The 17,472-nt window shown below is 41.9% G+C and overlaps 1 protein-coding gene across 2 annotated transcripts in view; it reads right to left on the bottom strand.

The window, feature by feature from the left end:
* TRIM66 (tripartite motif containing 66) overlaps positions 1-17,472 on the bottom strand; it is an 842,425-nt gene that overhangs the window by 63,174 nt on the left and 761,779 nt on the right. For both annotated transcript variants that reach the window (XM_078680990.1, XM_078680991.1), the window contains one exon: positions 15,028-15,091. In XM_078680990.1, coding sequence (XP_078537116.1) covers positions 15,028-15,091 — 64 coding nt within the window. The remainder of the gene's footprint in view (positions 1-15,027; positions 15,092-17,472) is intronic.

Below are 17,472 nucleotides of genomic sequence, written 5' to 3'. Positions count from 1 at the left end.
AAATGTTACATAACACAATTAATTACGAGGTGTAGGAATCACATGTAATCTATACAGGCAGTCAGCATATTTTAAGAGTGCTTGGCCTGGAGAAATTCAAACTCAGAATTCAAAATACACCTCAGTGATTGCGGTTGTCTCTACTAAAACGAATCTATTTCTACTGAAACAAACTCTTTTTTAGCAACATTGGGATAATGAAAGACTGAGGAAAAACACATAACGTTCTATCCTACACCCACTAGACAAAACTCTGACCTCTATCCAGCAGACACATCAATAACCAGCGTTATTTTGACAATGTTATTGTTGCCTGAAAACTGATGGGCACACAAGGAACTCTGCAATAGGTGCTTTTAAACGTATGTTATTTCTAAACAGACCGCCCCCCCCCCAAGATCAGCGCCAGGTGCAGCTACTTCGGTCGCACCGCCCTATCACTGGCCTTGCCAGGAGGGTTTCTTTCTGCCGAACAGAACTGAACATGCTGAGTGGACTGACAGGACATTCCGACCCACTTGGCATACGATTTTGCCAAAAGTACACCTGCTTAACAGAACGAGGGCTGTCAAGCTAGAGAGGACGTCTTACTTTGTTGGGGACTACTGCATCAGGAGGATGAGGCAGGTTCTTTGCCACAGCGGTTGTCTGGTGAACCATCTGCTGAATGCTAAATGTGCCTGTTTGGAGTTCACTTAGAATTTGGCAGAACCAGAGAACCACATCAAATCAGCAATTTTTCTGTTGCACCATACTCGCAGTTCCTGAGCCTCATTTAGAAAGGGAGACCCTAAGCTTGTCCTCCTGTCAGAAACCTCTGACGACTAGCCTATCTCTCATGGGTCATCATCTTCAGGGTATTGGCCATATCTAGGGAAGGCTTTCTCACGCACATTTGTCCTTCTGTAAACCGTCAATACTTAGGCACTGATAATCATAAATGGCGCCCAAAAGCTGGGGCCATACATTTTTTATTTATGAGAAATACCTCCATACTTTAGGGTGGTTGTTTTTTTCTACAGAACAACAAACAGAGGGTTGCCTTAACATGACAGCCCACCCATCATATCAAAAAAACATAAAGGGGAGTGAAGAGGTATGATCAGTCATGGACTTAACCTCCTCTATGAAAAAACTGAAAGAGTCCACTCTGAGTTACAAAATTTAGTGCTAACCTTAAAAAAATGACTAAACCTAAGCAAACCGTTTGGTTTTTGTATTGGGAGAAACAATAAGTTTTCTAAAATAACCATCACCCACCAAAAGGTCCCTTGGTGGCATGCTTCATCATCAGGTTCTTCCCGGCCCGCTGCGGGACGGGGTGTGCTACGACCGATGGATTCGTGGGAGCACTTTTAAGTGAAGTGAATTTATGTGTTTGGTGCAAGTGTGGAAGGGTCAGAAGTGAGTGAATCAAAAAATACCTGGCTATGTGGAGAAACTAAACTTTAATGCTCTCTCTAGCAGGTATTAATAAAAATGGGGAGTAAGGAGGAAAAGTGCTTTAATGAGCAGTTCTCTCGCTGGTCGACATGTTTCGAAGCCTACCCCTAAGCTTCTCTTCAGGACCTATTATGTTGATCCCTGTTACCACTCTGACTATAGCCTAGTGCCTTTCAGCCTATTGGGTCTTCTGAATTAATATGTAAACACTATGCAATACATTAATTCTTTACCTACTTGGCAATTTTTCGTAACAGAATGAATTCGAGTTTCTTAATTAACAATTTATTAGGTCGCCTAATCCGACCCTATTAGCTTCGGGAGGGGAGGAGCGCTTATAGTCACACATTCGTCAAAGCATCTCGCTCACCCTAGGATATGCTGCCTGCCTGTTTCTCCGTCGAGCCGTTTTCATAGCCAAGTCATCATGGCATGTTTGCAAGTGTGATAATGTTATATTAGCAGGAGCCCTTTTGTAAAAAAAATAATAATCCACAAAGAAGCAGGGAACTATAAAAACAGCAGGTGTGCTGCAGTCACCATAGTTGTTTGAGGACCTAGCAGCCAAGCCATAGCCTGCCCCCTAATCTTTGTCTACTCTATCCCCCTCATTTCCTCAGATTCCTCTGCTATCTTCCTATCCACAACCACTGGGTCCATTGCCTGCAGGCAGGACATTTGCAGAGAGCGTATGGGGGATGTGCAGGAAATTAAAAGAAGTTTGAAGGGAATCAATTCTCACTGTAACAATGAAGGAATTGTGAGAAATGGAGTAGAGGTACCTGGAATGGTACAGGATGGTGGGGGGTGGCTGAGGCGAGATTAACAAGGACGTCAATGAAAGTTCAGAAAGAGTGGCAGCATCTACCTCAGGCTTCACCTGTTTTGCCCCTGAAATTGTCTGTGCTGCCCCAGGACTCCGGGATAATGATTGCAGTCTTTGTACACTTCATCACCAAATGTATGACTCTTGTACTCAAGAACAATATGTTTTTATTTAAGGAAGATCTCTACCTGCAACGCAAGGCACGAGCATGGGGGCTACCTGTGCACCGAGCCTGGCGTGCTTGTATGTAGGTAGTTTCGAAGATAAACATATACACAATGAAGCGCGCCATTTTATGAAAACATCTTGATGTGGCGCCGCTTCATTGATGATATCTTCTTTATTTGGTCAGGTGAAGAGTCAGCTCTCCTTGAATGTTTGGAATGGTTGAACCTAGGTGATCCTAACCTCAAATTCACAGCTCAATATGACAATGAGGCAGTTAATTTCCTTGATATTCGAATTAAAAATGCAGGAGGGATTCTTTCTGTTGAACTGTACACAAAGCCAACGGACAAGAATACCCTCCTGCATTAAAGAATCTATCATCCGCGGGCCCAACGGGATAATATACCCTTTGGGCAATTTCTTCGGTGTCGGAGAAATTGTACTTCTTTGGAAGATTTTTAGAAACATGCGGAAAGTTTGAAAAGTAAATTTATGGACTGTGGCTACCGTAAAAAATGTATTAAACAGTCCTTTAAACGGGCCCGGTTTTACAACTGTGATAGCATGATTGACTGTAACCATCTTGATAACAGAAAGAAAAAAGATGAGCAAAAGGATAAAAGATTAGTGTTTGTTACACAATTTTCTAGCATTAGCAATAGAGTAAAGAACTTGATCAATGCTAACTGGAGTATCCTCAATTAAGGTGAGGAGGTTAAACTCCAAAAACCCTACTTGCCTTTAAAAGAAATGACAATATCAGGAAAATCTTGGTGCACACATTCAGGAATATTAGACCCTCCACACAGTTATCTCTGCAAATGGAGAGGGTCATTGGGAACTACAAGTGTGGAACTTGCAGTGTGTGTGATCACTGTTTGGTTGCCAAATCAGTCACCTATAATGGATTCACGATGACCGCAAAAGACATTAGCAACTGTAGAAGTTGTAATGTCGTCTACATGGTGCGATGCCCCTGCGGGTTGGTATATGTAGGGGAGACGAGTAGGGAAATTAGACCACGTATGTTGGAGCATAGATCAGCTCTGAAAACTAATAAATAGAATGCTCCCCTTGTGGAGCATTTGAAGACACTGAAACACAAATTCACTGATTCTGAGTGGTATGTTATTGAAAAAACTTCAGGCAACATAAGAGGAGGTAACTTGGAGATTAAAAGAAAGAACCGTGAACAATGGTATATCTCCTGTCTTAACACGATTGAGAAAGGTTTGAATTCAAAAGAAGATTGGAAGAGACTTGTAAGCTAAACTATAAGAGTATGAGTAAGTTCCCAATTTATGTTTTCCTATCTTACAAATCACTGACAGATATAGTGGCTTTACCGGTATTATTATATTTACACTTTTTTTAGCTTGGATGCTGTATTCCATTTTTTGACATCCCCTTAAAATACATTCTCCTAATCAATATGTAGGCGTCTCACCTTGCTTCATATGCCTTATCATATGCCTCAACAATAGGGTTTCTATGGCATTTTGTTTGTTTAGGGGGGAAAAAAGATATTTTTATAAGGATTTAGGATAGAACTTTTTTATATAATAAAAAGTTTTTAAAAAATGTGTCTAGTTTATTATATGTTATAAGAATCTGAACACCAATGTAGCGGTTAATTGTACCGTATTTGGCCTAATTAGGCAGTTTCCGTACCTATTCGGTATTCTGAACTAGCTTCAAGACGGCGCCCACGCAGGTTATAACATCGAAGCAGCCTGTGATCTTTCGGGACTTCGTCTATTTCGAGGTTTCATCTATGGCTTGGCGCCCTTGATGACTTATTTAAACGCGCCGCCAACACCATGAGAAATTACATACACTGGCGGAGTTACGATGTGCCGTTAGGACGTTCCGGGAAATATTACGGTAAGTGGGGTCCTTCTTGGGCTTGACTAGGAACAGGACGGTGGTTTTTTTTTATTATTAGACTACCGTCCCGAGTGACTGAATACTAATTTAAATACGGTTCCAAGTTAAGTTATTGGAATCGGACCACTCTTTATGATGGGTTTTGGTATAGGAAGTATTGCGCTGTGTCCCCTTTTTTCTATATATTTGACGGGCGCAGCTTTTGAAATATATGTGCGGCAGGGGTACCCCTGTACCGTTTTTGGACATAAGAGCTATATTTAAATAAACACATTTTGACCCCATTATCTTTCGGACTAAATTTCTGCAGCCGAATTAACACGTTGACCGTGCAGTTACTCTTTCATGTATTGGAGGACATAAGATGCCGAAGCGGTATTTTAATAATAGCTCCGGTTCTGTGTATTCATTTCAGAACAAAGGCTCTTCCTTTATCGAGGGGTGCTGACTACTATCAAATTCAACCGCCAACAGCTATATATGGGGGACAACACCTCAGATTTTAGTTGAGTCGTAGACATAGTGGGATCTGTTTCCCGCTGCTTAATTCAGAGTACACTATTAAAAATGCGGACATTGGTGTGCCTTTTATCGTTTTTTTTTGTATGTTTTTGATTGCTGAACAATTCGTCAGGATCTTTTTAAAAAAGACAACAACTCTATTAATCAGAAAAATAGAGGCCATGTCCATTGAGTAGATATCTGAAGATCAACCCACCCTAATTGTGAGGTGAGAGCGATATAGGAGGGTTCATGAACATATAAAAAGCCTGTTGCCCTATATCTTTCTATAATGCTATGGACGGGGCTTAGTTTCTAAGGTGTCATTAATTATTTTGACAGGTGTGCACCGCTTTTAAGATAGAGCTGGCTTCGAGATACCAGATTATTGGAGAATATACAAATAAAAGAAACATAACTAAGGTACTGATTCAATATGAAATAATATGTGGAATTATTAACAGTACCATGTGACTACCATGACAATACCATGTGAGTCTCATTGCTAGATAAAAATTATGTATAGCCTAGTACTTAAAGCACAAGCATGTATCCTATGAATAAACAAAACACAAGAGTATGTGTTTTTAAATTAGAATGAAAGGGGTAAGAGCAATAAGGGTGAAGTGGACAGAATGAGTGTGGAGCTTTGCTTCTTTTATAGGAAGACCTTTATAGGGAATATACTGAACCATGTGATGCTGTTATTATACAAATATACAATATGTGATAGTTTTTTAACTAAGAGTTGACTGCATTGTAATTTTTGAAAAGATTGTGACAATAAAGGATTTTAATTGTGAACTGTTTATGTCTTGTTAGATATATAAACTTATAGAACTGAAGGAAGGAACATTATCTACACGTGTCCTGAAGAAGGTGGCTTAATACTTGTGACACTACCCGAAACGAGTCGACGCTTTTAAGTCTGGTTAATTTCATTTGGGGACAAGTGGCACAGAGGCATAAATCTTAATATCCTTTACCTTGTTCACCACTGTGTTAAATTAACTTAGCAAAGGCCCAAAATTGCTTTGTTTTGCTTTCCTTCCATGTATTATTCCGGTCGTGTTATCTCTTTGTAATAGTGTTTGGTGTTCTTTTTACTATTAGGGTGATTGTTATGTAATGTTTTTATAATGAAAAATGTTTTTAATGATATGATGTAATTTTTATTGTATTGATTCTGTATTGTCAATTAAATGAACACTATATATTTTTAATTTTGGTTACTTGTATTCCCATGGGGGTGTTCCTAGCATGTTGTACATTGTGAATGACAGCCCGATGTGTGGGGAGTGAGTTCTATTGAAAGTGGTTGATTCAAAGGGAACTTTAATTTTGACATAATGATTGCAGTAACAGAAACAGAAACAAAAACAAAATGGCGCTCTAAAATGCAAATGTACTTTCCGTAGTTCCCCTCGTTATCCTTCCACTTGCTCCTCGATAATAATTAGGAAGCTATAGAGGAACCCGAGTAGGGAGAAGGTGTCAATCCTGTCCACTCATTGGTCCCGAACATGTGTGATGTCACTTCTGCTACTGAAGGCATTTTGATGAATGGTCTGCGTTGGAGACTAAACTGAGTCAAGGACCAGTGGGTAGAGGTGCGGACATTTCAGAACAACTGAAATATGCTGGGAGAACTAGGAGAGAAGGTAACTTAATAGAACATTAAACCATCCTATTACAACATTTTGGGAGCCAAGGCACCCTTTACCCACAGGTTAGCCTTCAGCAAATATTGGCTGTATGAGTTAAGCCCATTTGCAGATCTGCTTCGGCAAGATTTCATTCTTAATTCTTCCCCACTGCTGGCTGTCACTATAAGCACTGTAAATAACTTTGTTTATACGTATGCCACTGCTACTAAGGTCATCTGTTATTTATTAAGTGTTTTAGTGTAAAACCTTTAGCATTTCTAATATGTTTGGCCACCATTTCCGTACGGAGTTTTGAGTCTGAAATATCTTCTATGAAATAACGTTTTTACATAATTATCTTTTATGTTAATAATTCATTGCAAGTTTCTGACGTTCTGAACAGAAAAAAACTCAAAATGCACATACTTAACTTCATTTTGTCTGGCAGTCTCGGTCCTGCGGCCTAATGTCATGCCTGGGTCACTAAAGAGGAATATTTTATGTTGCAGTCACAATATTAAGTAAACAAGGGAAAAAGTCAGTATATTTTTTTGCCATAGCTGAACTTTCGAAATAGCTCTCATTTAGTACTGCAGAAGCCGAATCAAATTCAGGTAATTAATATTCCTTATAGATATTAATGTTTCCCAACAGTGATAGTGTACCTATAGTTTAATTTGTATCTTTGCACACGGTGCACAGCAGAGCGAAACTGGGAATCCCTCGAGGAACAGAACAAATTAACTGGTAATTGGTTAATTGGGCCAGCTAAAAATAGAAGCTGCCCGAGGAAAGATTTGCATTCGTCTTGTGTTATTTCTGTTCAAGAGCAAACTCAGCTGAGCGTGAAGAAAACACGTTGCCCCAAATGACATATAAAACAGCTACATCAACGTGCACAGTTTAACTGCTGATCGATAGTATTTAACTCACTCTAATACACCATCCCCTAATAGGCAATATCACACGTTGTATCTGCCCTTTGATCTAGCAAACAGATGCATGTATTTTTACAGGGCATTTAACTTTTTTTTCTTTTCAGCTGTAGCTGCAAGCCGTGCCTAGTGTTATGATAGATTTTTCAGACATAATATTCTGGTGGACCGATTTATTTATTTATTTTATTTATCTGCAGTCTTCTATAGCGTGAATCGGACCCCGGGGGTATCAGAGCGCTTTACAGAGCTTAACAGATCAGTACATTGGTTTACAATGGAATATCAACTAACAATAAGTGATTAAAGTCTGAATTAATTGGGAGGCATGCATCATTATGAGTAGCAAACACACCAAGATGATGGACAGAATGCTGAAACTTTTCAAACTCTCACCCCGAGACAACAGATCTGGGTTAAATCCATCATTCTTTTGCTTACCATGCCACCCCAGTTTGGACTCAGTCATATGCAATTAGTCTTGACCCTGCTTCCGATGGGAACAGCTCAGTCCACTCTGCCAGGCCAGGTCATTCCTGGACCAGAAACAATCATCCTGGGACCAGAAACAATCATCTTTTTCTGTTGCTATAGTTGACCTAAGTGGGAAGGGTATGCCCAGAGGTAACCACCCTGTGCTGGTTATGCCACTGAATTAAAGCTAATCTGGCTGATTCCCCGAAACCGGTCCCTGGATGCTTGTTTTCTGGTCCATGGAGGACCTGGCCTGGCAGTTCAGCTCGGACTGTTCCGATGGGGAGCAGGGTCAAGACTGATTTGTGTGTGACTGGGTCCAAACTGGGGTGGCATGGTGATCAACAAATGATGTATTTAATCCTGATCTGTGACTGGGGGTGAGTGCTTGACCATGTTCTCCATTCTGGCCATCATCTTTTTGTGCTGTTATGCATTATAAGTAAGTAGGTTCATAACCAGTCAATTGGGTAGGGAGATATTGTTGTAGGAGTAGGGTTTTCAGTTTCTTTTTTAAGGAGTAATGTGATGGTATTGTCCTGATGGTAGGTGGGATGGAGTTCCAGATTTTTGGGGGGCACCAGGGAAGGATTGCTTTGGAGTTTTCAGTTTTCTGAAGGTTGAGGCTGTCAGAAGCATTGAATTGGAACTTCTGAGGGAACAGGAACTATCGAAATGGTTAGCTTATTTGTGAGATAGTTTAGTGAGCCTTCAAATGGGGGTTTGTGGACAATGCAGGACAATTTAAACGTAATGCTTTCTTCATTGGGGAGCCAGTTGAGTGTGGTGAATGTGGGTCAATGTGACTTTGCGATATTTACCACAGATTTACAAACTTTTGACACAGAGGAGCAAACCAAATTTGCTACGCTGAATTGTGTGAAAAGGACAGTGGATAACAGCACCATATCAATTAAAATATATGCTGCTGCTCTCCTCTCTAGTGCTGGCGTACCTTAGGCTGCCTTGCTCCAATGCACACACCCTTGCACAATTGTACAAGAGTGTGTGCATGATGTAAAGCATTTGCTTTATACTAGAAGGGTACCCTTCCAGCACAAAATTCTAAGATTTGACACAATTAGCACTTTAGAAGGAGCGGCCCATGCAGGTGAGAGTAGTGAGCTGGGGGGGGCGGGTGATCCGACAGACGACCAAAAGGTAAAATTAAATAAATCATTAATTTTCCCTTGTCATCGGCTATCGAAATCCCCTCACCCCCACCGCCCCATTCCTCTTACCTGAACTGGCAGCGGCTGCCCTTTACCACTTTGTAGGTGTGCTTTGACAGCAGCACACATGCAAAGTTGGAAAGCTTTGGAGAAAATAAATCTCTTCTCCAACTTTATGCCTGCCTTGATGAGATGTAATTTTCTTTTTATAAGTCCTTTTCTACCAAAGTTAGTAGATAGTGGTTAGCATCAAAAGCCATGAGCATGTTCCTAGAAACGTCCATGTGCTACCCATGGTTTGCCTCCATGATGCAAAGTAGCCCAAAGTGGTACTTTGTATAGCTATTGGGCTACAGTCATGATTTATACTGTAAAGTAAATCTTAAAACACGTTGCACCAGGTTTCCATCACTTTCATGATGCAAACCAGGTGCAACTGTTAGCAAATGTGCCCATAAATTCAGGATTTAAAAAATAGCACAATATTTGGGAGTTACATACTAATACAATTCTCCTACTACCCAAAGGAACTCTTTTTTAGCAACCTTAGATTAATGAAAGATTGCAGAAAAAAATAAGGTTCAAAACCTATACCTTGCCATATGCATGCTGCGCTTTGATGCCAGTTCATAGCTCAAAGTGTTATGTTAGCAGGATTGTAATTTATTAACTCAAAGCAACTAAGGGATCGCTATGACAAAAGCAGTAACATACTGAGCTATCTACATAAAATACAAATCTGCCATCTGCATGTGACAGGTTGTGCTTTGCAGCAGCAACACTAACCCTCTATGCTACATTATCATGAGTCAAAACTGTGACAAGACATATCACATATCTCTCCATCAAGTGCTTGAACCACCAAAGTTATTATGCATTGTAATTATCCCCTGAAAAATGCTGGCCACACAAAAGTCTCTACAGGCTGCTATCTCGCCATAGCCTATTCGGCAAAGGCTACCCTCTCGAGCCAGGCGCTTGGTGTGGTGGCACCACGGTCGCACCACGCCAAAGACGCTACTGTATCTGATGTCATTCTACTATACACTCCTGATAGTTCCTTTCCTTCTTCACTCATGGCTAGGTTGTTGTAGTGCACCTTTCAAAACCTGTCTTTATAACGTGACCCAACCACAATTATTTTTCTGCAGTCTTGGTACAGACAGGTTCAGCTGTCAGATAGCACTACACACAATAATGCATGCAGTGTGCTTTGCTCATCATTGGATAGTTTTGCCTGTCTCAGTTCCCTACTCTTTATCAACTGGCTTTCCTATTCTTCCCACACCTGGAGCATTTCTTTTTTTACTTTTGCTTTTAGTTGGCTAAATAATATACTTTCACCACTGATGTTATGTAAAAACATTTTGTTATGGATAATTTCTTCTCTAACACTGCATGGGAGTGCATGTCCTGCTCTTTCCTCTTGCTCTCTGTTTACAAAGGGGACACCTGCTCTCTTTCTCTCGCTCCTCCACCATTCCTCTCTCCATGCAAAGAAGAAAATAAGTTGCTGATCTGTAACTGTAGTTCTCCAGTATTGAAATCTTGCATAGATTCACCTGTTTGGATCATCCACCGTCATTGAGATGGGAGTCTCACAGTACCTTATAATAGCAATACAATGTTAAACATAGACTAGAACAGCCCTAGGCCCTTCAGCTTTGTAACATATCATAGTCATTTTAAAAAAAGAGATCAAACTAAAGTCCCTCAGATTTTCAAAGCACGAGTGTAGGAGATACACTCTAAATGGAGAAAGAGAAGGAGACCTTCCCCGGGGAAGAGGGTGGGTCACATGTGAATCTATGAAAGATTCCAATATTGGAGAACTACAGTTACAGGTAAGTAACTTATTTTCATGCTTGAATCAGATTACATAGCAGTGATGAAGCACATTTTACCGTAAATGGAAAGCATACACTGGTAAACCTGTATATATAGTGAATGTGAGCTACATCCTTTTTCCCACCATTCTCTTACTTGTTACATACATTTTTCCCTTTGTACTAGTAGATAAGAGTAGATATATTTATGTGTGATTACGTACATTGCTGATCAAGTATGTGTACATAGATATGACTTATATGTCTTAGCACTGCTTGACCCACTGCTGTGTCGCTGTGACCTGCAGATTTCAAGCAGCAATGCTTTGTAAAGATGTGCCTATTTTACCAGGCAGCTGCCTGGCAAATTGTCTTGCAGTGATACACCAGCAAACAGCACAGTTGAAGCAGATACATTTCTTGTAGAGTGGGTGTGCACCGATGACTGCAACGGTTTGCCAGCTGCTGGATGGCAGAAGTGAATTGCCCTGCATATTCGCCTAAAAATCCTCTGTTTTGAGAGAGGATACCAATATCGTGGCAAGCTGTAAGCCACAAACAATTGAGTAGACTTGCGAAAAAAAATTGTTCTTACTAAACAGAATTTCAAACAGCTTTTGATATCTGAAGAATGCAGTACCTTTTTGGCTGGCTTTAAAGCATCTGGAAAAAAGTTTTAAGGATGACAGGTTCATTGAGATGAAAGTTCGAAGGGACTTTAGGAATTAACTTAGACTTTCTATGAAGAATCACTCTATTATCCCTAAATTGCAAGAAAGGATCTTGTATGGTTAGGGCTTGGATCTCGCTGACACGCCGGGCAGAGGTTAAAGCTACAAGGAGAGCCACCTTCCAGGAAAATAATTTAACATCCCCCCTGTGAATGGGTTCAAATGGATACTTCATAAGCTGTGAGAGCACAATGTTCAGCTGACAAAGCAAACTCGGAGGTCTAATTGGTGAAAAAACTCTAAATAATCCTGTGAGAAATTGTTTCACTATTCTGGCAGACCATAATGATGGTGACATGGGTGATTGCCTTAAGCGGGAAATGGCTGCCAAATGAACTGCAATAGATGCATGAGCCAATCCTGAGCATGCTAAGAGTAGAAGATATGGAAGGACCGCTTTAGGTGCTGAAGAATGTGGATGTACATTGGCCTGTTAACACCATATGCAAAAACTTTTCCACTTAAAGTGATAGGTTCTGTTTGTACTTTCTGTGCAGGCTCTGGACAGTATTTCTCTGCAGTCTGGTGATGTTTCAATGGGTGAATTAATTGTACTCGGGAGCCATGCTGATAAATGGATGTAACAATTGGCCCTGGTTCATCGTTAGTAGAGAAGGTGTTGTCTTCAACTGGATGTGCGTTTTCTCCGAGAGGAGAAGCAGTTCCATAAACCAAGGCTGGTGTGGCCATCTGAGGGTGATGAGAATTATTCTGCATGATTCTGCCTTCATTTTCATGAGGACTCTTAGGAGGAGCGGTACAGAAGGAATGGCTTAAGCATAAGTTCTAGGCTATACCATAGAAAATGCATTCCTCCATGATCCTTGATCATGATTCCAGCTTGTGAAGAACCAGCATTTCTGGTTCTGGGGGGTTGCAAAGAGGTTGAGCTCCAGTTTGCCCCACAGGGAGAAAATGTTGTAGATAATTTCCCGGTTCAGCTCCCACTGGTGGCACAGGGTCCTGAGCCTGCTGTCCAGGGACATCATCTGATCCTAGATGCACTCCTTTGTCGATGTACCATCCCCAGATGCGTATGCCTTCTGGGAGAGGAGATGTGATCTTATACTGCCCTGCTTACTGATGTAGCGCATCATGGTCATATTTTTCGTTCAGATGAGTAACCTGTAGTTTCTTATCCTTGGAAGGAAAGCCTGTAAGGCTAGGAGCACCACTTTGAGCTCGAACGGATTGATATGGGGATGTCGATGAGACATTTGCCACCTGCCGCTGACCTGCAGATCTTGAAGGTACGCTCACCATCCATCTAGTGAGGCATCAGTGGTGACGACTAGTGGAGAAGATGGACTTAAGAAAGAAAGGCTGACAGACAGATTCGCTTGACCCGTCCACCAGGATAGGGCTTTGAACATGGACGGAGTGACTTTGATGAGGTCGTCGAAAGACCCCGTTGCCTGAATCCATGGCCCGTTGAGTTCGTGCTGGAGCCAATGCATTTGTAGACGGCAGAATGGAACCAGAGAGAGGCATGACAACATTATCCCTAGGAGGGACTTGTAAAGGCGAAACAAAAGAGACCCATTTTTTGGTACCACTTTTGCTAATTACATTAGCTTTAATTGCCTCTGTGACGTGGGGTACGTTTTGTAAAGTGTAGTGTCGAGAGTTGCTCCCAAGAACTTTATGCTTCATGATGGGTAGAGAACTGACTTATCTCGATTCAGAGTGAGGCCCATTTCGCTGAATAGGGTTGTGCAGGCAGTTGTCAACTTCTATGCAGCGTGTTTGGAAGGTGCCTTGACTGACCAATCGTCTAAATAGGGGAACACCTGGTGCTTGTTTTCCTCAAGGTTGCCACAGGAGCCCGGTTGTGAATATTCGAGGGGCAGACTTTAGGCAAAAAGGAAGAACCCTGAACTGGTAATGGCAGCCGGCTATTTTGAATCTTAGGAATTTCTTGTGTAACTGGTGAATGGGGATGTGAAAATACACATCCTGGATGTCAAGGGTTGACATATAAGCTCCCTTGTTTAGGAGTAGCACAATATCTTGCATTAATTAATTAATTAATTAATGTTACCATGCGTAACAACTGATTTTTGAGATAGGTGTTGAGGCTTATCAGGTTTAGAATTGGTTGCCACTCCTTTAACTTCTTGTGGACCAAGAAGAAACAGGAATAGAATTCCTTTCCCTGTTGTGAAGCAGGAGCTCTTTCAATCTCCCCCTTCTTGAGCATGGTTTTCACCTCCAACTTGAGAAGTCGTAGATGTTTCGGAATGGAGATTTTGAAGTAGGCTTGGTGGTGAAGTCATAATGTATGGCCAAATTGAACAAAGTATTTTTTTTTCTTATAAAACATTTTATTTATTTAAATGTGAACCGCAATCACAATCAGTTGGCGACGGGCATGATGGTGCAGGCAATAGATAACCATCTTACTCCGTGTGGGTGTAGCGGCACTCCCCTTCTTCTCTGTTGTCATTGGAAGTTGCTGGGTCCTTGAGGAGAGCTGTTTGAGAAGCATGCCTTACAGACATAGGCAGTAACAATGGTCTGTGCTGTGGAGTACATTACTGCCCAGATGAAGATTTTACCAGTGAAAAACTTTGTGCAGTAGTAGATTAAGTTGGTGGAAAATGTTTTTTATAATCTGAGAGCACAAATTGCATGTCTGTAACTAATGAGGAAGGCAGACACACCATTTCCTCTTGACATTGGTGATGATATTGATGTTGAGGGGTGTAATATCCTTACTCCTCATATTCACCCTCAGCGTAATTGTCCACCTGACACTTGAAGTGCGGCTCAGATGGGATATGTGCAATCCCAAACGGCCCCTCCTCATCTGAATCTTCTTCATCCAAGAGATGGGCTGGTAACAATGATGACTCCTTGCATGGAGATGTATGTGAGGGAGTTAACTGTTTAATTTTTTCTCGTTTTATCATTTTTTCTCTCGGCCACGAGGTCATCGATGAGGATGGCAGCAACGATTTAGAGAGAGAGCAGTTTGTTCCAGTGACGGGAGTGACGTCATCGTTGTCGACGGGGAACTGTTGTCATTGATGGAGGAACCTTCTTCTCTGTCGCTGACGACGAGGTCAGTGCGATCTTCAGCATCAACGGTCTAGGCATATGAGGAGTCAATGAGGATGTAGTCCTCTCGCACAGGCGGGGAATTAACACCCCGTGGGCGGAGCGGCAACGTTCTGACGGCTCACGGCCGTCATGAGCACACGCCTACCGTGACTCATGACGGCCGTGAGCCGTCATGAGCACCGAAGGTGTTAACATGTTTCAATCTTTATTCCCCAAGCGTTGGAGCGTAGATTATTTGTAGCATGTTTTGCTTTAGGTTTACCTTTCTAAAGAAGATACATTAAAGTGTAATATATTTTAAATATTTCAGTACTACAATTGACGAGATTTAATTTTCTTACCAGGGTATTTTTACCTGATCATGCTCTCATTGCTTTTTATTTCCATTGTAACTTCTGTTTGTAAACTGTAACTGGAATCTAAAGATAATGCAATACAAAATATATTTAAAAAATGCGACATCTCATATATTCTACATTTAAATGGTAAAATGCATTGAAATATAAATTATGCCATAGAAAACATAAATTTAGGGCAACAAAATATAAACAATGTCACTGAAAACCGTTGTCAATGCAAGAAATGCAGCTATATTGCAGAAAAAGTTAATTCAATGTTATAAAATATAGGATAAGAACAGACACAAATGGATTCAATGTAATAAAGCACAGGATAAATCGTAAAAAACACTAATTCATTGCAATGAAATATACGATATATCAAAGAAAACCACGAATTCACAATAATGTAATATTGTCTATATGAACTAAAAGCATTAATCTGATGCAAAGACATATAGGCTATATTAAATAAACACACTGATTAAATGCAATGAAATATTTCATATCACACACTTGAACACTGATTACAAAATATACAGTGTGTCATAAAAAATACTAATTCAATGTCATTAAATATAAGATAAGCCTTATAAGAACACTAGTTTAATGCAATTGAATATAAGCTATGCCATAGTAAAACTCTAGTTGAATGTCCTGATATAAACACGTCATAAAAACCACAAATTTAATGCAGTTGAATATAGGAAAACGCTAACTGAAATTGATAGGATACATAATTTATTGTAGAAAAACATGAATTGAATGCAAATGAATATGATAGATCATAATACAACGCAGAGTCATGTACTGAAGTAAACAGTATACCAACGTTAAACTCAGATTCATTGTACTGAAGTAAACAATATACCAAAGAAAATGACTAATTGAGTTCAATGTTATTCAGACTGCATTGTGGAAAACACTAATTAAATGTACTGAAACATGAGGCCTGGCTTCGGCAGCCAAGATGGCGGCTGCTATCTAGAGCGGCTTTTGTAGCCCCCGTAATCATACTCCAACATCATCCACCGATAGCACAGTTTTTTGCTTCCACTACTGCGTTCGGTGGTGGAGAAGATCTGAGGATCCAAGCCGGGCTACTGAGAGCTGCTCTCTGGGACCTAGGTGCAGTGACCGGTAAGGAGCACGCACAAGATGGCGGGCTGCAACTGAGCAGAGGGTCCAGTGAGAGAAGTCATCACCTGCAGTACCCTGTGGGCTGGGAGAGAGCTTCACCTGGGTCCCTGGGTGAGTCTGTTCCGGGGCTGACAAAGGCCAGATCTGCTGGTAGGGAGTGCAGCCGCACGAGGCCGCGATGTGGCTGGCTGCGGGTTTCTTGATTTGGAGACCATGGACCCGCGAGGAAGATTGGAGGTGGCAGATGCTGTGGCAAGCGGTGTGCCTTTGAGTTTGGGTTGACACAGTAGAGGGTGCAGAGACCCAGTGCTTGGCGCCTGACATACTTAAAGAGGTAGGGGAGGCCGGTACTGTGGCAGCATTTCTTTGGGGCCCCCCTCTTGGCTGTGCTCTGGCCTGAGCAAAGCGTTTCACAAACCCAGGCCCTCACGCTGGGCCCCCCTTCACTCTGTCATTAATTTCTGGGGTGGTGGTGGGAGACCAGTTGTAATTGTAAATTGATACTTGTATAGCGCACTACTCACCCGCAAGGGTCTCAAGGCGCTTGTACGAATACCCATCCTGGCTTTCCCTGTGATGTGTCCACTCCTGGGCACCCCAAAGGTGGAGGCCAGGCATCCTTAGCATTGTGGGGGCCGTTGTGGAGATTAAGCAAGCTATTGCCCAGAGTTGCAGAGTGGGACTACATGATTGGAATAGGCACCGAGGCGAGAATTATCAGGTCCGTGGAATTTTTTAGCCCAAGACCCGCCGAGGCGGGGAATTGAACCCTGGTCCCGGGCTAGACCTCTGCATCAGGGTCTGCCGCTCTAACCATTGAGCCACACTTCTGCCGGAGCTACTGCCTGTGACCTAAGGAAGGGCCCCAACACCTCTCTGTGACATACTTAGTGGGGTACTGGAAGCCTGCTGCGCCTCTGCTTGGACTGGGAGAGGGGGGAGTGTCTGAGGAGTAGGGTCCATCCCCACTTGATTTATTGCACACACACACCCTTTCAAGCCTGCACTGCTGACACACCCCCTGTTTTTGCCTCCCTCCTCCTGCTTTGGATTGTTGCCCTGAGGGGGCCTGGGGCTGGCCCTGATGATAACTATGCTCTGCTGGGGCCCTGTCTGCAATTGAGGTGGATGCTGCAGATAGAGGATGAACTGCTTATGACAGAAATCCCACCTAGCCCAGTGCCGCCCCTGTCAGATTACTCTGACTCGTTGGTGGATTCTCGGCTATCCTTGCTGCTCGTGCTGCCCCACCGGGGTAGGAGAGCCACAGGGGAGTGACCTGCATTCCTCCCAGATACATGTGCAAATTGCCAGTTGGAGAT

The sequence above is a fragment of the Lissotriton helveticus genome, chromosome 3_1 (genome assembly GCF_964261635.1).
Source record: "Lissotriton helveticus chromosome 3_1, aLisHel1.1, whole genome shotgun sequence".
Classification (NCBI taxonomy): domain Eukaryota; kingdom Metazoa; phylum Chordata; class Amphibia; order Caudata; family Salamandridae; genus Lissotriton; species Lissotriton helveticus.
The sequence above is the reverse complement of the archived record's forward strand: the minus strand, read 5'-3'. Positions and strand labels throughout refer to the sequence as shown.